Below are 23,222 nucleotides of genomic sequence, written 5' to 3'. Positions count from 1 at the left end.
AATCCGGTGTCTACCCTCATGCTCCAGACAAAGTAGATATCAAATACATGTTTAGTTATGTTGGCTAGGAGGAAACCTGTGCTTTATATTTCATTAGATTATTATCAAATACTATTCATCGACGAATTCATATACATGTTCAAAATATGACCTTTAAAAATAAGCATTGTGAGATACTATGATTTCTCTCTAGAGTTGATCACCATTTCTTTTATTGATTTATTTCAAATTTAAAAATATATATTACTTGCTTTCACAGATGCAAGGTTAAAATCCAGTTCAATTAAAAACAAGACATATTAAACTTTATCCTTATTATATCCATGAAGAAATGATTTGCACAGAGAACAGCTATTAAAATAGTAATTACAAATCAATTTTACCTTGTTCAGACCATAATCGTAACACTTAGAAAATTTGAGAAATCCAGAAAAGTTGATAATTAGGTTGAAAACCTTCCAGTGATAATCACTTCATTGTCTTCTCTTTGCATAAAGGTTTACATAGCTACAGATATACCGATTGTGAAATTATGTTTTTCCATCACTTAGCATTGTACAGAAGAATCTTTTGGTTCTTAAAATATTGGCAAATAACATGTATAATTTTTTAAATGTTTTGGTTAGTAAATAAAAATCATTAAATGTGTAAAAGGTTAAAAAATATTATGACAGTTTCTGATAGCTAATTCTTTTTTTAGGATCTCTTGGCTATTCTTGCTTACTTATTTTTCCATATGAATTTCAGTATCAGTTGTCAATTTCAACAAAAGTAACTTGTTGCAGTTGGGTTCATTTTAAATTTATAGATCAGCTTTACAGTATTGCGTTTCAATATAAGAACCTGACATACACTCCATTCTACTTTTGTATGCTTCAGTATGTTTTAAGGCTTTGTCAATTGGTCTTTGATGCCAATATTACAGATTTCTTGTTAAGATTATTCCTATATATTTTAGCATTTTGTTCTAATTGCTGTTATAAATGGAGTCCTTTTTTTCCATTTTGTTTCTCAACTGGTTGATACTGTAATTTTGATGATTGTTGATTTAAGTATTTTAAATATGTGCCTAGCCACCTTACTCAATTTTAATTCCGTTATAGTCTGTAATCATTTTTCACTAGATTCTTTTGGGCTTTTCAGGTAACGCTTTATATTTGCAAGTAACAATTTCACCTTAAAATAGTTTTTTTTTTATAACTCTTATTTTTTGTCTAACTCCTGACTTTACAAGAAATACTTTTTTTTTAATTGAAGTATAGATTTACAATATTCTGTTAGTTTCTGGTGTTCAGCAAAGTGATTCAGATATATTTTTTTCAGATTCTTTTCCATTACAGGTTATTACAAGATATTGAATATAGTTCCCTTTGCTATACAATAAACCCTTATTGCTTATCTCTTTTATGTATAATAGTTTACATCTGCTAATCCCATACTCCTAATTTATCCCTCCCCATGTCCCTTTGCCCTTTGGTAACCATAAGTTTGTTTTCTGTGTCTCTGAGTCTATCTCTGTTTTGTATATAGATTCATTTGTATTATGTTTTAGATTCCACGTGTAAGTGATGTCATATGATATTTGTCTTTAACTTACTTCACTTAGTGTGATATTCTCTAGGTTCATCCATGTTGCTGCAAATGGCAGTATTTCATTCTTTTTGTGGCTGAGTGATATTCCATTGTGTTTGTGTGTGTGTGTGTGTGTGTATGTATGACATCTTCTTAAACCAATCCACTGTTGTTGGGCACTTGACTAGTTTTCATTGCTTGGCTATTGTAAACAGTGCTGCTATGAACACTGGGGTGCATCTATCTTTTCAAATTGGAGTTTCCATCTTTTCCAGATATATGCCTAGGAGTAGGATTGCTGGATCATATGATAGCTCTATTTTTCCTTTTTTAAGGAACCTCCATACTGTTTTCCATAGTGGCTGCACCAATTTACATTCCCACAAACAGAATAGGAGGGTTCCCTTTTCTCCACACCCTCTCCAGCATTTGTTATTTGTAGACTTTTTGATGACAGCCATTCTGATGGGTGTGAGGTGATATCTCATTGTGGTTTGGATTTGCATTTTTCTAATTAGTGATGTTGAGCATTTTTTCATATGCCTGTTGGCCATCTGAATGTCTTCTTTGGAGAGATGTCTATTTAGTTTTAGGTCTTCTGCTCATTTTTTGATTGGGTTGTTTTTTTCATATTGAGTTGTATGAGCTGTTTGTGTATTTTGGATATTATCTATCCCCTTGTAGGTCTCATCCATTGCAAATATTTTCTCCCATTCCATAAGTGATCTTTTCATTTTGTTGATGGTTTCCTTGGCTGTGTAATAACTTTTAAGTTTGATTAGGTCCCATTTGTTTGTTTTGCTTTTATTTCTTTTGCCGTGGGAAACTGATCTAAAAAAAATATTGCTACAATTTATATCTGAGAATGTTTTGCCAATGTTTTCTTCTTGGAGTTATGGTGTCATGTCTTGTATTTAGGTCTTTAATCCGTTTGGAGTTTGTATATGGTGTGAGGGAACATTCTAGTTTCATTGATTTATGTGTAGCTGTCCGGCTTTCCCTACAACACTTGTTGAAGAGACTGTCTTTTCTCCATTATATATTCTTGCTTCCTTTGTTCTGGATTAATTGACCGTAGGTGTGTGGTTTTATTTCTGGGCTCCCTGTTTTATTTCTGGGCTCTCTGTTCTATCCATTGATCTGTATGTTTGTTTTTGTGCCAGTACCATGCTGTTTTGATTACTGTAGCTTTGTGTACTATTGTCTGAAGTCTGGAAGTGTTATGTCTCCAGTTTTGTCCTTTTTCCTCAGTATTGCTTTGGCAATTCTGGGAATTATGTGGTTCTACGTAAATTTTAGGGTTATTTGTTCTAGTTCTGTGAAAAATGTCATGGGTGTTTTGATAGGGATTGCATTAAATTTGTAGATTGCTTTGGGTAGTATGGCCATTTTAACAATGTTAATTCTTCCAATCCAGGAGCATGAGACATCTTTCCATTTCTTTGAGTTATCTTCAGTTTTCTTTATCAGTGTTTTATAGTTTTCAGCATATAGGTCTTTCACCTCCCTGGATAAATTTATTTTTAGGGTTTTCTTTTTGAGATGATTTTAAACGAGATTGTTTTTTTACTTTCTCTTTCTGATAGTTCATTGTTAGTGTAAAGAAAAGCAACGAAGAGAAAAAAAAAGCAACGGCTTTCTGTATATTAATCTTGTATCTTGCTACCTTGCTGAATTCATTTATTCTGCTTTTTTTTTTTGCGGTATGCGGGCCTCTCACTGTTGTGGCCTCTCCCATTGCGGAGCACAGGCTCCGGACGTGCACGCTCAGCGGCTATGGCTGACAGGCCTAGCCGCTTCGCGGTATGTGGGATCTTCCCGGACCGGGGCATGAACCTGTGTCCTGGACCTGCATTGGCAGGCGGACTCTCAACCACTGCACCACAAGGGAAGCCCCATTTATTCTGCTAATTTTTGTGTGGAGACTTTAGGGTTCTCTGAATAGAGTATTATATCATCTGCAAACAGAGACAGTTTTACTCATCCTTTTCAATTTGGATACCTTTTCTTTTCCTTGTCTGATTGCTGTGGCTAAGATTTTCAATACTGTGCTGAATAGAATTGGTGAGAGTGTGCATCCTTGTTGTTCCTGAATTTAGTGGGAAGGCTTTTGGCTTTTCAGGGTTGAGTATTGTTGGCTGTGGGTTTGTCATAAATGGCTTTTATTGTGTTCAGGTATGTTTCATCTGTATCTACTTTCACAAGAGTTTTTATTATGAATGGATGTTGAATTTTGTTTGCTTTTTCTATATGTATTGAGATGATCATGTGATTTTTATTCATTTGCTAATGTGGTATATCACATTGAGTGATTTGTGGATATTGATAAATACTTGCATCCTTGCGATAAATCCCCCTTGATCATGGTGTATGATCCTTTTAATGTATTGTTGGATTCGGTTTGCTAACATTTTGAGTATTTCTGTATCTATATTCATCAAAGGTATTGGCCTATAGTTTTCTGTTTTTGTAGTGTCTTTGGCTTTGGTAACAAGGTGATAGTGGCTTCATAGAATGAATTTGGTAGAGTTCCCTCCTCTTCAACCTTTTGGACCAGTTTGAGAAGGATAGGTTTAAGTTCTTTCTAGGTTAGGTAGAAATTCCCAGTGAAGCCATCCAGTCCTGGACTTTTGTTTGCAGGGAGTATTTTCTTACAGGTTCTATTTCACTTTGATCATTCTGTTAAAATTATGTTTCTTTTTGACTCAATTTTGGCAGGCTGTGTGTTTCTAGAAACTAGTCCATTTCTTCTGGGTTGTCCAATTTCTTGGCATATAATTGTTCATAGTATTCTCTTATGATTTTTTATATTTCTGTGGTATCTATTGTTATTTCTCCTTTTTCATTTCTTATTTTGTTTATTTGGGCCCACTCTTTTCTTCTTGGTGAGCCTGGCTAGAGTTTGTAGATTTTGTTTATCTTTTCGGAAAACCAGCTCTTCGTTTTACTGATCTTTTCTGTTAGTTTGGGTTTTTTTTAATCTTTATTTCTTCTCTCATCTTTATTTCCTTCCTTCTGCTCACTTTGGGTTTTGTTTGTTCTTTTCGAATTCCTTTAGGTAGTAGGTTAGGTTGTTTATTTGAGATTTTTCTTGTTTCTTGAGGAAGACCTGTACTGCTATGAACTTCTTAGAACCACTTTTGCTGCGTCCCATAGATTGTGTAAGGTTATGTTTTTATTGTCATTTGTCTCAAGGTATTTTCTGATTTTTTTTCTTTTATTTCATCCTTTACCCATTGGTTTTTTTAGTAGCATGTTGTTTAGTCTCCATATGTTTGTTCTTTTCCCATTTTTCTTCCTGTGGTTGATGTCTAGTTTCATACCATTGTGGTCAGAAAAGATACTTAAAATAATTTCTATGCTCTTAAATTTGCTGAGGCTTGTTTTGTGACCCAGTATGTGGTCTATCCTAGAGAATGTTCCATGTATGCTTGAAAAAAAATGTGTATTCTGGTTTTCTGGGATGTAGTGTCTTGTAGATGTCAATTAAGTCCAACTGGTCTATTGTGTCATTTAGGACATCTGTTTTCTTACTGATTTTCTGTCTGGAAGATCTGTCCATTGATGTCAGTGGGATGTTAAAGTCTCCTACTATTATTGTATTTCTGCCAGTTTCTCCCTCTATGTCTGTTAGTATTCTATTGATGTATATTTAGGTGCTTATACCAGGTGCATATATGTTAATGAGTGTAATATCCTCTAATTGTATTGATCCCTTTATCATTGTATAATGTCCTTCTTTTTCTTTATGGACTTTAAGTCTACTTTGTCTGATATGATTATTGCTACCACCACTTTACTGTCATTTCCATTTGCCTGAAATATTTTTTTCCATTTCCTCACTTTCAGTCTATGTGTCACCTTAGCCCTGAAGTGAGTCTCTTGTAGGTAGCATATTGTAGGTTCTTATTTTTTATCTAATCTGCCACTCTGTGTCTTTTGATCAGGTCATTTAGTCTATTGACATTTAAAGTAGTTATTGATGGGTATGTGCTTATTGCCAGTTAATTTTGTACTTTATTGGTTTCTTCTTCTTTTTCCTTTTGTGGTTTGATGGTTTTCTTTCATATTATGCTTGAGTTCCTTTCTTTTTGAATCTATCGTATGTTTTTTATTTTGTGGTTAACTGGGTTTTCAAGTATGTTGACCATAACTATTTCTACTTGCTTTTACAATTTTTGTTGTTGTTGTTTTTGTTTTTGTCTTTGCTGCATCGCATCTTCATTGCCGCACATGGGCTTTCTCTAGTTGCAGTGAGCAGGGGCTACTCTTTGTTGCGGTGCATGGGCTTCTCATTGTGGTGGATTCTCTTGTTACGGAGCACAGGCTCTAGGTGCGTGGGCTTCAGTAGTTGTGGCATGCAGGCTCAATAGTTGTGCCTCGCGGGCTCTAGAGCGCAGGCTGAGTAGTTATGGCACACAGACTTAGTTGCTCCGCAGCATGTAGGATCTTCCTGGATCAGGGATTGAACCTGTGTCCCCTGCGTTGGCAGGTGGATTCTTAACCACTTTGCCACCAGGGAAGTCCCTTCTTGTTTTTAATCAATGTAATGTCTTATTTAAATGATCTTCAATCCTTTTATATATTTGCCTTTCCTATTGTAATTTTCACTTTCGTATAAATTCTTGCTCCTTTTCTCTTTTGAGGAGACCTTAGGGTAGGTTTAGTATTGCTGTATTCTTTTAGTTTTTACTTGTCTGAGAAATTCTTTATCTCTCCTTCTATTCTAAATGATATGCTGGGTAAAGTATGTTGCAGGTTTTTCCCTTTCAGGACTTCGAATATATCATGCCACTTCCTTCTGGTTTGCAATTTTCTGCAGAGAATTCATCCAGCTGATAGCCTGATAGGGATTCCCTTGTATATAGCTCTTTGTTTTTTTTCTCTTGCTGCCTTCAGAGTTCTTTGTTTTTAACTTTTGCCATTTTAATTATGATATGTCTTGGGATAGGTCTGTTTGGGTTCATCTTTTTGGGGACCTTCTGTGCTTCCTGTACCTGGATATCTATTTCTTTCTTTTGGCTTGGGAAATTTTTAGCCCTAATTTCCTCAAATAAATTTTCAATCCCCTTTTACCTCTCTTCTTCTGAGACCACTGTAATGTGAACATTGGTATGGTTAATGTTATACCAGAAATCTTGTAAGTTGTTTTCATTTTTTAATTTTGTTTTTCTTTAGCTGTTCTGATTGATTTCCATCGTTCTGTTCTCCAGATCACTTATTTGTTCTTCAGTGTTATTTAGTTTGCTGTTGATTGCTCTAGATTGGTTGTTATCTCAACACTTGAGTTATCTAATTTTGATTGCTTCATCTTAGTAGTTTCTAGTTCCTTGTTATAGTGATCTGCATTTCTATTGATAATCTTAGTTCCTTTAGCATTTTCCTTATCTTCTTTTTGAACTCAGGGTCTAGGAGACTGGTGAGGTCTGCTTCATTTCTTTTAGGGGATGTCTGTCGTTCTTTTAATTGGGAGTAGCTCCTCTCCTTTTTCATTTTGCTTAACTTCTTCTGTCTGAATTTAGGAGAAACGTTTTCTACTGTGGTCTTGAAGGGGTGTTTTCAACGTGGGAGCATCATGTGTACTCTGTGTGAGTCCAGCATTTTTGGTGTGAGGGCTGGTTTTGGTATGAATGCCAGCCTCCTCTTCTCCCCAGAGTCTGCTGGCTGTTATCCCCTTGATGGGGATGTGATTGGTGTTTTGGTGTCCAGGGCCTGCACTGGGTGTTAGGCAGAACCCCCTCATTGCTCCATGGCCTGTTGGAGTCAGGGCCTCCTCCCCAGTTGTTGGAGTAGAAGCCCTGAGGGTTGGATTTGATGAGGCTCCATTGCCCTTGAGTGCGTGCCCTGTCCCAAAGGAGGTGACCGCTGAAGCAGGTGAGGCTCATGTGGTCACGGTGAACCTATGTGCCTCCCATGCAGTCCAAAGTTGCTTCCCTTTTTCCATTGTGTTCGTCCTAGATGTAGTGCTAGGCAGTGATATGGAGTAGGCTGGCGCTGGGGGCCAGGGTGCTGTGGCTGCATGAATCGAGATGGTTGGGCTGCTGCCTGGGACCTTGACTGCCTCTGTGGCAGGCCTCTCCCAGGACCTGTCCACCCCAGATCCAACTCCAAGCAGAGGTGTGGGGTGGGCAGAACTGGAGCACTGAGTACTCCTCCCTAGAGGCTTTGTACCGGATACATGCCTTTCTGTGCTCCACCAGGTGCTGCTGACAAAGCCCAGACCCACCCCTTTTCCCCCCACCCCCACCTTAGGAGTGCTGACATCGGAACAGTGCCTCTGTTGTTAGACCTGGACCACACCCCAGACCCTCAAGACTAGCTCCTTGCAGCTAAATGGAGTCTTTCCCTAGGGTTTGTCTGCCAGGATTCACTGCTTAGCTGCTGTAGGTATTTGTAGCCCCACCAGATTCACACTTTGATTGGGAAGTGTAGTGAGGTACAGGTGCCAGCACCAGTCTCCCTTCACCGTGACTGTTAGCAAGCCAGTCTGCGCACACTCCTGTCAAGTAAAGTCCAGGCTTCTCTAGCCCCTCTGTCTGTCCCAGCAGGCAAGGGGGCTCCCTAAGCCTGCCTGTGTGGACCTTTTCTCCTATACACATCCCCCCCAGAGGCTCAGGTCCCATCCTGATGCCTTTTTTTTTTTCTTTTCCTGTCCTACCTACTTACATGGAGGTCTTTCATGCAGCTTTGGTTATATAGGAGATCTTCTACCCATTTCCTATTGGTTTTCTGTGAGAATTGTTCCACATGTAGATGTATTTTCGATGTGTTTGTTGGGGGAGGTGAGCTTCACATCCTCCTACTCTGCCATCGTGATTCCCCCTCGGGAAGTACTTCTGAATTTACTAAATAAGCATATTGCTGGCTACTGTGTGAGACTGATATATTTTAGCTACCTGTGTATAATGGAAATGTTATTCTTTCTTATACGTACAGTAGTATTCCTGCACTTTTTAAAAATTGTTTTATTTATTCAATCATCTCTTATTGGGCTCCCACTGTGCACTGGCACATAGGTGCTGGAGATTCAGAGTTGATAGACAATGTCCACTCTTCAGGGATGAGTATTGTGATAAACATGTAACAGTTTTCTTCAGGAACAGAATCCTGTGTTAAATTTTATTTTAATGACTTTTAAAAAATCAGCAGTGAATGAGCAAGTGCTTTTCTTTCACCAAAATCTAATAGGCTAGTAGTATTAGTCAATAAATGGAACATGATTACTTAAATTTAAAGCATTCTTATTCTAAAAGAATTTCAGAATTGAAAGAAACTTGAGCCAGCATTGAGTCTGTCTCCCCATTCTCCACCCAGTTTTACTGATGTGAAACAGAGATTTAGAGAAGCCAATATTCAACTGAGGTCATATAACCAGCTTACTTGCAGAGCTTGGAGACCCCATGTCCTGCCTAGTAGTCTGGGATCCTAGAATATCTCTATTAATTATTGGTTAAGCTTTGGATTCATGACATTTTTGGTAGTGTTTTTAAGTTCTTGAATTTAGAATTTTTGTTGCATCTTCTGAATTCCTTAGCCCAAAGAATGGAGAGGAAAGTATGCTCTCAAAATACCTTGTGATTTTGCTTTTAAAGTGTTCTCAGACACATCTGTTTGCCTTTTTGAAGAAAAAAGTATGATTCTTAATATGAATTTGACATTTTTTACCTGTGCAGTTTATCTTCTGACATTAATTTTTCTTTTTCTCTTTTTAGTCTGCCATTTTCAATTTTCAGAGTCTGTTGACTGTAATCTTGCTGCTTATATGTACCTGTGCTTATATCCGATCCTTGGCACCCAGCCTCCTGGACAGGAATAAAACTGGGTATGTCACTAATAATGTCTAATCACCCAAATTAGTTCTTAGAGATATTGAATGTCAGTTATTGAAAGTCATTAAATAATTTAATTCCTATATGTAATTTAGTTTATAATAACTTTTTACATTATTTTTCCCTATTTTTAAAAATCCAAATCTTTATATTCACAGAAGCTTACTAAATGAAAATATAAATATCAGAAGTGACCTGAAATGTGTTGGACTGAAAAAAAAAGTGTATTTTAAAAGATGTGATAGATTTTTTTCTGAGATTGAAGCTACAATTTAGTACTTTCAAAGACAGTGTTTGGCCTTAGTATTTAATAGAATATTAGTAAAATTGGTTATCATATTTTGAAAGCATTAAACATCTTATAAGCACTGTGTCCATAAAAATAATAATATAGACATTGCCTCTTCATTCCCAGACTGGTCTAATCATACAGGCTCCTCATCTGTATCATAAAGCAAACATCTTTGGAGAAATTTATTTAGCTTACTTAAAAAAGTAATGAAAATTCAGTCTTGGACATGTCACATCACTTTTTTTTTTTTTTTTAATACTTTTACATCTTTTTTTTTTAACAAATGTGTTTTTTAATTTTTTTTTTAATTAATTAATTTATTTATGGCTGTGTTGGGTCTTCGTTTCTGTGGGAGGGCTTTCTCTAGTTGTGGCAAGCGGGGTCCACTCTTCATCGCCGTGCGTGGGCCTCTCACTATCGTTGCCTCTCTTCTCTGTGGAGCACAGGCTCCAGATGCGCAGGCTCAGTAATTGTGGCTCACGGGCCCAGTTGCTCCGCGGCATGCGGGATCTTCCCAGACCAGGGCTCAAACCCGTGTCCCCTGCATTCGCAGGCAGATTCTCAACCACTGCACCACCAGGGAAGCCCCACATCACTTTTAATTACATGTTCACACCCCAAAAAAATTTAAGCTTAATATGATACCACAAAGACTTAAAATTTTTAAGTGCCATGTTCCTAATACAGAAATACATATTGAGTTCAACCAGGACAAGTATGTATAAAAACAGAGACCATGTGGTGAAAACTATGCAGACTTTCTTTGCCTTACAGATTTATTAATTTGTTGAATTCACAATTGTCTTTAATTCTTTTGTGGTAAGATCCTGTACCTCACTTAATCATCTTAAGAAATAATAGGATGAAATAGTAGAATACTTCACATAGGAATAATTAATTATCTCCAGCACCTTTTTTGTTTTTGATGAAAGGAAAAGGGCCAAATTAAGATCCTGCAAGGTCAAACTCTGCTTTTCCACTAATAAAAAGCCCCTACAAGAGGCCAGGTAGTAGATACTCAAGCATGAGAGGAAATAATTCCCTTTTCTTCAACTCCCATTATATCTTTGGAGTCATAATTAACATTTATTCAAACATCCTGTTATCTAAATCATTTGGCTTTTGTTACTATTCCTTTCTTTTTATTACATAGGTTTGTTTGAACATCTATAAAGATATAAATAGAATCCCTAACCAGTTTTGAATAATGAAAATCTATAATCCTGTTCCAGTAAACTGATTATCTGTCTCTATTGGCATGAGGGATTTTATTTAACCTACTGAAGGTGAAAATAGATGTTATTTGTCCATCAGTTTTTCTGACAATGCCTCACTTCCTTTGTAGACATTATCTTATCATCAGTCCACCTTTTTCTCTGAACTCAGCACTCAATACTTTGTCCCTTTGTTGAAATTATATAATCTTATTTGTTGCTTAGTTGTACCTGAAGCCTTTCTACCCAGCCAGTTTTATTTCCTCCTACCCTTCCTCTGCAACCCCCAACGATTAACTTATAATTAAAGCATATGGTAGAATCCAGTAAACAGTATCATTGATCATTAGTTTAGATTTCTAATGTAATACATAATGTCTAATAAGAAATTTAAGTGTTTATGTCATTGAAGAATAATCTCATAGTGGCAGAACAGTGCATTTGTACTTTTCTGATGCTGCGATAAAAAAAAGTAGATTGCATGTGGAAATGTCTGCTCCTCATTCCTTTGGAAGCAGGAACACATCCATAACATGCTACATTAAAAAAGGAGTTCTCAGGGCTGCCAACCTTACAGTAGAGGTTGAGTAGTAGTATATTTCTCCTACATGAAAACCAAAGAAATAACATGCCTATTTTCACATTTTAAAATATATAATGATATAGTCAACTGTTTCAAAGCTTTTTTTAGAAACTTTGCTTCTATTTATATAAATGTTAAGCCCCTTTTATTTTGACTTGTACATATGAAGTATTTTCTGTAGAAGAAATTTTTACTGGTCATTGTTCTGTTGTAATACGTATTTTTATGAGACTCAAAATAAGCTTTCCAGGCTTCCCTGGTGGCGCAGTGGTTGGGAGTCCACCTGCCGATGCAGGGGACACCGGTTCGTGCCCCAGTCTGGGAGGATCCCACATGCTGCGGAGCGGCTGGGCCCGTGAGCCATGGCCGCTGGGCCTGCACATCCGGAGCCTGTGCTCTGCAGCAGGAGAGGCCACAACAGTGAGAGGCCCACGTACCGCAAAAAAAAAAAAAAAAAAAAAGCTTTCCTTTCATTATAGTGAGTATTCCATGCTAAAGTGAAGATAATCTGGACCAATTAGATAAAATGAGTTCTTGATAACTTCACTGTTGAAAATAACAAATTAATTTTTTGCTGCTTCAAATAATATAGAACTAAAAAGCAGCAAAGAAAGATTGCTACTTTGTCTTGCTTCGTATTTTCATAGACTTAATAGTTTTATCAGCAGATAGACTTACTGGCTTATATCCTTAGAAACTAAGCAGCATATCTGCATTGGTTTTTACCAGCTAATAAAGTTCCTTTTAGCACTTGGGATATTACAGAAATGTCTAGGTAGGGAAATACGTGAAAAAGGCCAAAGCAGTACCAATTAATCTCTTAAGTTGCCAAGTTGGGAAATTTTTTTCATTTAAATAGCTTTCAATATGCTAAGTGTGTTATACCAATTTCCTAATGAGGCTTTTAGTTATTTCTAGACTATAAGACCGGAAAAGACCTTGACTGTGGTCACGTGGTTTCAGATTATTCTGTGGGGCCCTAAGCTTTCCATAGAGGAACTTCAGGTGTCCTGCCTCTGAGTACCTCAGCCAGAGGAGCTTTAAGTCAATAATGCATTTTATAATCAATAGACTTTTAGAATCAAGCATCCAGGGCTTTGCAGATCACTAACCAGTTGTCTTTCATTTTTTGATGAAATGTAAGCCAATGTAAGTGATACCTGGAGTCATGTCACATACACCTTTAGCCTGTGTAATACTGAACACAGCGCATGTTAATCACTATTCTAAAGACTTTCTGTGTAATAACTCATTTAATCCTTGTAACAACCCTATGAGGATGAGATAAAGAGAAAAGAGGTAAAATAACTTGCCCACAGTTATGCAACCAATTAAGTAGGATTGAATTTAGGCACAATCTAGCCCTGATCCTTTGCTTTCAAGAGTGCTTATGATTTTTGTCCTTTTTATTCCTATAAGAAGAAAATTGTTTCACCTGTCAGAATGCCCATCCCTCACAATAAACTTGTATTTTTGCCCGTTTCATTTAATCTGTACTAAGAGACTTCTTGCTTTGATGTCAGGAATTCACTGTATACTTCAAAGGAGGAAAGTGTATAGAACTTGATTGAATCAGCATTTTCTTTCAGTCTTAACCATTCAAATACAATGATTCATTGCCAGCCATCTCTTTGGGCAAAAAAAAAAAAATTATAAATTTCCCTGTAATTTAAACATTATGATTTTCTTATCCCAATCCTAATAAGTAATGTTAATTTATCTTGATTTGTAACCATGTGTAACACTATTTATAATTCTATTCTTTTGTCACACCAACAAAATAGTTGTCTACAATGTGTGTTTTTTTCCAAATATCTCTAATTCATTGAATGACTTGTCCTTTTTTTTGAGCTGGTATTTTTTAATGCATGCAGAATAAGTGATATATCCATATAATATGTATTCATAATATATTCATTCATAGAATTGAAATGGACATTAGTCTAATTTTTCTTATTTCCAGAGTATATGTGTTTTAAATGGCATATATTTAGTTAATTGCATATACAATTATATGAAACTAGGGTTTTCCACTTACATTGAAATATATATGTTGAAATATATTGAATATATTACACTGAAATATAGGCTCATATTTTTGTATTCCTCATTTAATGTTATAGTTATGTAAATGCTATCATTGGAGTTCATGATTATAGATCATTTAAATAAAGAACTATATTCAGTAAGAAGTAAGTTTATTCAGTATGAGAGTTTTATTTTTTAATGTCAAAATTTATCCAGAACCAACTGTTCCCATTTACTGTTTTCTCAAAGTTAACATTTATTTAAATGGGCATATGTATTTTCTGCTTTTGAAGATAAAGCACTTGAAGTTGACGGAATCAATCTTCTAATAGTAAGCTCTGGTGCAAATTTTTGCCACTCTCGCATTAATTTACTTTGGGCTTAACCTGTGAGACAACATATGTTCAGTTTCTATACATTGATGGTTGATAAGCTATTATTGTGTCCTACTTTTCTCCATAAGTGGTGGCTCAACATCAACTACATTTCAGTTTAAAGCAAAGCATCAGCAGTTAAAATACTAGTATATAATAAATTCTCCATATAGTTCTGAATAATTTACCTTTCCCAGTAAACAGTAGCTACTTTTTTTTATTCTATGCAGGTTGTTGGGTATATTTTGGAAGTGTGCCAGAATTGGTGAGTATCTATCTATAATCTCTCTCCACTTCTTCATCTGTAAATTGTTGGCCAATTTACTTGTTGTGTTCAAACAAATCAAATGTCAGTTTTTAAAGTGTAGCCTTCCCAACTATGTGCATTTTGCAGTAGTTTGTAGAGTTCCACCTAACTCTTTTGCTGACACTATTTAAAACTAGACTTCATAGATAGCTAATAGTACTTCATTAGCAGGGAGATGGAAAATACGACAAAAGTCTCTCTAATTCAGATATCAAATACTATGCATTCCTGGTTTTGGGGAGATTTCAGACAAATGTGTATAGTTTTATGCACACATACTTTAGTATAGAGCATGCAATTCTGTATAATGTGTACCATTTTGATAACTGAGGATGATTTTTCCATTTAATGAAAGGCTTGCTGAGCAACCATCTAATTGCCCTCTGCTAGGTCATAGAATCTTATTGGTTGCTTTTAGAAAACATGAACTATTTCATCTTTTGAATCCATGTATGTGGTCATACTTGAGCTTTGTGTAAATGTGGATATCTTCTAACTTTTCATAATAAGATTAGTAGCACCTTAAGTGTGTTTATGGTTAGATAACAATATATACTATACATTGTCCCATAACACTATGTATATAATAACATTTAACACAGTGCCTAGCACATAGTAGACTCTCAAATGATTGGTTAGTAAATGAGTTAAAATGCATTTTATGTGCCAGTATTCTTTTTTTATTGCAGTATAGTTGATGTAGAATATTACATAAGATACAGGTGTACAACATAGTGATTCGTAATTTTTAAAGGTTATATTCCATTTATAGTTATTATAAAATAGTGGCTATATTCCCTGTGTTGTACTATATATTCTTGTGGCTTATTTATTTTATACATTACAGTTTGTACTTCTGAACCCCCTACTCCTGTCTTTCCCTTCCCCCCTTCCTTCTCACCACTGGTAACCACTAGTTTGTTCTCTAGATCTGTGAATCTGTTTACTTTTTCCTATATTCACTACTTGGTTTTATTTTTTAGATTCTACATGTAAGTGATATCATACAGTGTTTGTCTTTCTCTGACTGACTTATTTCACTTAGCATAAAAACCTTCAAGTCTATCCATGTGGTTGCAAATGGCAAAATTTCATTCTTTTTTATGGCTGAGTAGTATTCGAGAGAGAGAGAGAGAGAGAGAGAGAGAGCGCGCGCCACATCTTTATCGATTCACCTGTTGATGGACACTTAGGTTGCTTCCATATCATGGCAATTGTAAGTAATACTATTTTGAACATTACAGTGCATGTATCTTTTCAAAATAATGTTTTTGTTTTAGTCGGATATGTACCCAAGAGTGGGATTGCTGGGTCATATGGTAGCTCTATTTTTACTGTTTGGAGAAACCTCCATCCTGTTTCCCGCAGTGGCTGCACCAATTTACATTCCCACCACCATCCACATCCTCAGCAACATTTGTTGTGTTCTTTCTGATGATAGGCGTTCTGACAGGTGTGAGATAACATCTCATTTTTGGTTTTAATTTGCATTTTCTGATGATTAATAGTGTTGAGCATCTTTTCATCTGCCTGTTGGTCATCTCTATGTCTTCTTTGAAAAAATTTCTATTCAGGTCTTCTGCCCAGTTTTAATTGGGTTGTTTGTTTTTTTGATGTTGAGTTGTATGAGCTGTTTATAGATTTTGTATATTAATCCCTTATCAGTCATATCATTAGCAAATATTTTCTCCCATTGTGTAGGTTGTCTTTTTGTTTTGCTGATGGCTTCCTTTGCTGTGCGAAAGCTTTTATGTTTAATTAGGTCTGATTTGTTTATTTTTGCTTTTGTTTCCTTTGCTTTAGGAGACAGATCAAAAAAAAATATGATTTATGTCAAAGAGTGTTCCGTTTATGTTTTCTTCTGGGAGTTTTATGGTTTCCGGTCCTACATTTAGGTCTTCAGTCCATTTTGAGATTATTTTTATATGTGGTATGAGAAACTATTCTGACTTCATTCTTTTACATGTAGCTGTTTTCCCAGCACCACTGAGCGGGGGTGGGAAGTGGTTCCTGACACAGTTTTGTATGGAGTCCAGGGTGTTCTGAAACTTGTGTTGGCCTGCTAGTGGGTAGGACCATGTCCCAACTGGTCCCAGGGCAGGGTCTGGCCTACTGGGAGGTGTGGGCAGGCTGGGTCCGCAGAGTGCAGGACTGTGGTTTTCTTGCATTTGGTGTCTGCCACCTGATGGGTGAGGCTGGTCCAGAGGCTAAAGCAGGCTTCCTTGAGGGCAGGGCTGGGCTCCAGGAGTTTCTGGGGCTGGTGCCTGCCCACTGGTTGGGGAACTGGGTGCTGGGACCCTGCTGGACAGGGCCATGTCCAGAGGCAGCTGTGGGCTCAAGGGGTCTTAAGGCAGCCTGTCTGCTGATGGGTGGGGGCTCTGTCCCCACTGAGTGAGTTGCTTGGCCTGAGGTGTCCCAGCACTGGCACCTATAGACTGTTGGGCCAGGGTACGGTTGGGTCCTAGCACTAATAAGCTAGAGGGAAGATTCCACAATGGCGCCTGCTAGCACCAGTGTCCCCATGGCAGAAGTAGCTCTATGAATGGCTGCCACCAGTGTCTATGTCCCCAGGGTGCGTTGCAGTTGCCTCCTGTTCCTCCGGGAGATTCTCCAAGACCAGCAGGTAGGTCTGACCCAGGCTCCTATCAAATTACTGCTTTTGCCCTGAGTCCTGGAATGTGTGAAACTTCGTGGGTGCCCTTTTAAGAGTGAAGTCTCTCTCCCTGAAGTCCTATGGGACTCCTGAAATTAAGGCCCACTGGCCTTCAAAGCCAGTGCTCTGGGGGCTCGTCTTCCCAGCGCAGGACCTCCAGGCTGGAGAGCCTGATGTTCAGCTCAGACCTTTCACTCCTTTGAGAGAATCTCTACAATGTAATTATTCTCCAGTTTGTGGGTTGTCCACCCAGTGGTATGGGACTTGACTATACAGCTAGTCTTCCCCACCTACCTGTCTCCTTGTGGTTCTTTCTTTGTGTCTTTGGTTGTAGAAGATCTTTTCTGGTAGGTTCCAGTCTTTTTCATTGATGGTTGTTCTGCAAATAGTTAGCTGTGATTTTGGTGTGCTTGTGAGAGGAGGTGAGCTCAGGGTGTTTCTACTCCGCCATCTTGGCCAATCTCCCCAAGAGATAGTATTTTCTGATGCTTTTAGATCACATTTGCAGAGTCCCAGTGCAAACCCTGAAACAACAGAAGAAATCTTAAGCCCTTCAAAAGTAACCAAGAAGAGGGAGAGAAAGAGACAAAAAAGCACCCTCAAGGGCTAATGCTGATAGCTAATGGTAAATGTAAATATATATACACCAAACTCCTTGCTTCAAGATCCAGGTCACTCAAGGAAAAAAGTAATCTCGCTAAGGAACAGGCTGGTAAGAATACCTCACGTAAACTACAAAGAGAGAACATAATGGGATTGTCTCCATAATTTCACTTTCTGATATTTCATTGTTTGTTAGTGTACAGAAATGCAACAGATTTCTGTATATTAATTTTGTATCCTGCGACTTTACCAAATTCATTGATGAGCTCTAACAGTTTCCCCATTTACCATCTCATCAAAAAGAATCAAATACCTAGCAATAAAGCTAAGGAGGTTAGAGACCTGTACTCTGAAAACTAGAAGACACTGATGAAAGAAATTGAAGACAACACAAACAGATGGAAAGATACACTGTGTTCTTGGATTAGAAGAATCAATATTGTTAAAATGACCATAGTATCCAAGGAAATCTACAGATTCAGTTGCATTCCCTATCAAATTACCAATGGTGTTTTTCACAGAACTAGAACAGATAATTTAAAAATTTGTATAGAAACACAAAAATTCCGATTAGCCAGAATAATCTTGAGAAGGAAGAATAGCTGGAGGAATCTTGCCCTCTGACTTCAGACTATTACAAGGGTATGGTCAAAAACAGTATGGTACTGGCACAAAAATAGACATAGATCAGTGGGACAGGATAGAAAGCCCAGAAATAAACCCCACGCACTTATGGTCAATTAATCTAGGACAGTGGAGGCAGGAGTATACAATGGAGAAAAGACAGTCTCTTCAGTAAGTGGTGCTGGGAAAACTGGACAGCTACATGTAAAAGAATGAAATTAGAAGATTCTCTAACACCATATAAAAATAAACTCACATCTAGGTGTTTAATCCATTTTAAGACTGGATACTATGAAACTCCTAGAGGAAAACGTAGGCGGAACACTCTTTGACATAAATCGCAGCAATATTTTTTTGGATCCGACTCCTAGAGTAATGGAAACAAAAACAAAAATAAACAAATGGGACCTAATCACACTTACATGCTTTTGCACAGCAGAGGAAACCATAAACAAAACGAAAAGACAGTCTATGAAATGGAAGAAAATATTTGCAAATGATGTGACCAACAAGGAATTAATGTCCAAAATATACAAACAGTTTGTACAGCTCAATATCGAAGAGATAACCCAATCAAAAAACGGGCAGAAGATCTAAATAGACATTTCTTCAAAGACGACATACAGATGGCCAACAGGCACATGAAAAGAAGCTCAACATCGCTAATTATTAGAGAAATGCTAATCAGAACTACAATGAGGTATCACCTCACTCTGGTCAGAATGGCCAACGTCAAAAAGTCTGCAAATAATAAATGTTGGAGAGGGTGTGGAGAAAAGGAACCCCCCCTACACTGTTGTTGAGAATGTAAATTGGTGCAGCCACTATGGAGAACCCTTAAAAAACTAAAAATAGAGTTACCATATGATCCAGCAATCACACTCCTGGGCATATATCCAGAGAAAACCATAATTCGAAACGATACATGCACCCCAATGTTCACTGCAGTCGTAGAATATCACTCAACCATAAAAAAGAGTAAAATAATGCCATTTGCAGCAACATGGATGGATCTAAGATTAAGCCAGAGAAAGACAAATATCATATGATCTCACTTATATGTGGAATCTAAAAAAAATGATACAAATAATTTATTTACAAAACAAATAGACTCATAGATATTGAAAGCAAACTTAGAGTTACCAAAGGGGAAAGGCAGGGGCCAGGGGAGGGGATAAATTAGGAAACTGGGATTAACAGATATGTACTACTATATATAAAATAGATAAATAGCAGGGACCTACTATATAGCACAGGGAACTATATTCAATATCTTGTAGTAACCTGTAATGGAAAAGAGTATATGTATAAATATGTGTGTGTGTGTGCGCGTGTGTGTGTGCGTGTGTGTGTGTATCTATCTGAATCGCTTTGCTGAACACCTGAAACATTGAATCAACTATTCTTCAATAAAAAAAGAGAGAACATATGGAAGAGCAAGACAGTTTGAGGAAGTAGAGAATATCACTGGATTAGAGTCATACTAACATTAAAGTTGCTAGCTCATGAATAAAATATTAAGGTATTTTAAATCCATCTTTTGTGTAATAAATTAGAAAACGATGTACAACTCCATTTAGTAGCCAATCCAGGTGATCCTTTTGTTCACAATTTTTACTTGAAAGTATAGCTAAAGTTTTCAGACATCTAGTTTATAGCTTTCTTCATGTTATCCTATAGTACTACCTATTTTTATGTCTAATTATAAACTGTGCCCTTTTTTGCTTGCCCATGTATTTCCATTTTCCTGTCTTGACTATATGAATACCACAGGTTAAATGGTTCAGTTATTCATTTTTGCCAAATATGTGGAAAGCATTAGCTTTTCATTTTGGCAAAGTGGTTTAGAAAATGTTGATGGTGATACGCTGCTTTCTCAACCACATGCTCCTCTCTTATCTTGACACAGAATATATCCACAAAGAAAGGAACAGTTTTAATGGGAAAAGGCCCAGCCAAATCATCTTATCATGTTACACATCACATTACAGCAACTGTTTCACATTCACTTACAGAGACCTAAGACCAGACAAGAAGTAACATTCTTACCCAAGTTCAACCAAAGATGTTTAGCCTCTACCACATGGCAGTCTCTTTTAAGAAAATTAAAAACGGGAAAATGAAACCCATATGTAAATTATAGCATTCTAAGTTGGAGGATGAGGAAGAGAAGAACTTCCTCAAAAATTAATTTCCAGCAGATGGGAAATTTAGGACAATATTAGTTTCTTCTTTTAGTGTTTAAGAAGACTATATTAGACAGTGAGAGTATCTAGCCCTGTGGTGAGTGACAGGCTTCCTTATGAGATCTACCAGAAATTTTGGTCTGATTGTTTTGTTGTTGTTTTGTTGGATAACTTGAGTTTTTTACCCTGAAACAATCAGCATGGCTAAAAAATGAGGAACCACGGTATTTTTTAGTTTCAAAAGATTTTTTTTTCCAGTTGAGATAATACTGTAAAAACACTGTATTTTCTCACTTTCTAGATTTTCCTTTAGCTGGAATATAGTCCATCAAATGTCTACGGATAGAAAAACCTTTCAGAAAAACACCAAATGTTTATTTTATTTGTATGTGTGTAATGTCTTCTGTGAATATTGCCATTGAACAAAGATATAAACTTTTTGACTGTATCACTATGATCTCAGTGAGGAAGCTCTGAAAATGAAGATGACCTTCAAGGTTTTAGTTGATAAGAGTGGTCAAGATTGACATTTTCCAGAAGTAGTTAACTGAACTTGCTAGTGAAATATGGAACTTAGTTACTAGAAAAGATTATTTTAAACATCACAGAAAAACACAGGTGAGGTGAGTATAAACCATCTCTGTAAAGGAACCAGGTATATACCCAGGATTATTCCTAGAAGTAGCACATCACTCTTTCTCCTTCCTTCTTCCTTTCTTATGTGCCCTCAAGGCAGAATAAAAACGCCTGGTGCTTTGTGCAGCCTTGCAATTACTGAAGAAACAGGAAAGAACAAGATGAGTTTGAGTTAGCTCACAATTACAGGATCTCTGTTTATAAGAGTTTCACAAGCCAACTCCAGATCTACTTCATGCAAAGGAAAGGCTCCAAGTATAAACAAACACTCCTTAAACACATGTGAAAATTGACTAATACAGAAGTGGTTGTTCTAAGTTCTAAGTTATACGGTAAAAGATTTGATATGAAATCCATTTCAGAAAGTTTAGTTTTCTCTGATATGTTTTTATTAAGCATTCTACGTTATGTTGATTTTTTAAATGCAGTTTGATTGAACACCCTCTGTTTATTTTCATCTAGGAATGCTTATTTTTTACCCCTTATAATTGTCATGAATTGCTATCAATGAAGAAAAAAGTATGGCTAGAAACTATGTTGAATTTCTTTTTATAGGTGGAAATTTCCCTTTTTTATAGGGAAAAAACAAGCAATATTTCTTTGGTTTTAATTGAGTTTTGAGATAATTTCATTTGGATCTTTAGCCTACATTCTGTGTTATATTTTTTAATATCTGGGTTTATGCAGTGACACTGAAATGGCTCATGAAGGGTTTTCTAAAGGCATGAAAAGGAGGTGGTCTTAGAAATAGATCAGTATAGTTTAGCTCATTCTGGAGTATACTCACTTTTATGTTGCATGTAGTTTGTTTTGCCCACCCCTGCCCCTAAATATATGGGCTTCATAGGCAAGAATTTTATCTTGGTTTTTTATATGCCCCTCTCCTGTAGTAAGTAATAACCTTACTGCTAACCACTCAGTTAATCAACGTGAATATATCTACCTTTTTTCCAACAGGTGAACGGAAGAGTCCTTATGTTGCAGTATGCTGTATTGTGATGGCCTTCAGCATCCTCTTCATACAGTAGCTTGGAAAAATGCCAGAATTCAGTTGCAATCAGATTTAAATATGAAAAAAAAGGACTTATCTGCAGAAAATAATGGAAAGAGTGGTTAACCCTTTTATCTTTGAACATTGAATGAGATAAATTTTCAGCTGCTGTTCTCTATTTTTGTTATTGGACCAATGTTCTATATAATTAGGATGTAACCATTTAATACTCAGAGCTTAAATATGTCTGTAACAATCAACCTCAGTACTGTCACTGCAATATTACATTCTGCATATGTCATTCTGTTATGTCAGATACCAGTTTTTAGTGAGGTATCTTTAAGGCACATAGGAGAAAACAAAATTGGTAAATTACTTAAGTTCCTTTCACCGTGATTTGGAAACGATAAATCTTTATAGAATGAGACTTTTTGGACTAGCTTTTTTATTGAAAAAAAAAAAGGTTCAATTCGTGTTGGTAAGGACTGCATTCATATTTAATAATGCTTGCTTTTCCTCTGGCCACATCATTTTGAGCATTAACCAGAGTACCTCTACTGTTAGCAAACTGTAGTTTATTACAGGTATTTAAACTATTTAAAACAAGCCCATGCAGTTCTTAAGGAGGAAGATAAACGAGAAGTGACTTAAGAGTGCTATTGAGAAAATGTTCCTATTTAACATAAAAGAATTCAGAATTCCTGACTGGTGTTATCGTCTCTGAAACCTCTGGTTAAGTATGGATAAATGTCTTAAGCATAAATTTGACCAGCTAACTGTTGTTTTTGGAATAAGACTACATGCTTAGAGTAAAAAAGAGCTAAACGGAATGATAATCTTACACACGTTTTTCATTCTTTTTAGTGTTAGGTCTCTACATTTTAATTACCCTAAAATGCAAACTGTGTTTTTGTTTTTTAATACAGCACTTTAAACCTAGTTTATGTTTTGCCTATCAACTTGAACTGGAATCTTGTGTAACTTACTACATGATGATAAACGTTTTCACATCTACTTACCATATGCCATGGCATAAATGTCTTTGAGCTTTGATGATAAAGGAGGACCTTCAGTAATTTTCATTGAGGCAAGAGGAACATTGGAAATGTGACATAAATTTTGTAGTAGAGCAGTTATTACACATTTATGGTTAACATTTCAAAATTCAGTTAAAGTTTCAAAGCGAAGGAAAACTTCTTAACTAAAAATTGCCCATTATACATAGTATGAATTAGATATTGTTGTCGGCTGTTAATTCCCCATAAAGATAAAAAGAATAAACTTTTTTTTTTAAGAAAAAAATTGTTTAGAATTATTTTTAAATGAGCCT

General features: G+C 36.4%; 1 protein-coding gene and 1 non-coding gene across 2 annotated transcripts in view; both read left to right on the top strand.

Moving 5' to 3' along the window:
• Positions 1-21,929, top strand: part of TMEM167A (transmembrane protein 167A) — a 32,555-nt gene extending 10,626 nt beyond the window's left edge. Inside the window, exons 2-4 of the mRNA XM_065873667.1 lie at positions 9,285-9,394; positions 14,123-14,157; positions 21,859-21,929. Of these exons, the coding sequence (XP_065729739.1) occupies positions 9,285-9,394; positions 14,123-14,157; positions 21,859-21,929 (216 nt within the window). The remainder of the gene's footprint in view (positions 1-9,284; positions 9,395-14,122; positions 14,158-21,858) is intronic.
• LOC136121795 (small nucleolar RNA U109) lies at positions 11,385-11,519 on the top strand. Its single transcript, XR_010655804.1, has one exon. It is a non-coding gene; the product is annotated as a small nucleolar RNA U109 (small nucleolar RNA).
• Positions 21,930-23,222: the final 1,293 nt, after the last annotated feature.

Source organism: Phocoena phocoena, chromosome 3 (genome assembly GCF_963924675.1).
Source record: "Phocoena phocoena chromosome 3, mPhoPho1.1, whole genome shotgun sequence".
Taxonomy (NCBI): domain Eukaryota; kingdom Metazoa; phylum Chordata; class Mammalia; order Artiodactyla; family Phocoenidae; genus Phocoena; species Phocoena phocoena.
Note: the sequence above shows the minus strand (reverse complement) of the source record. Positions and strands in the feature narration are given on the sequence as shown.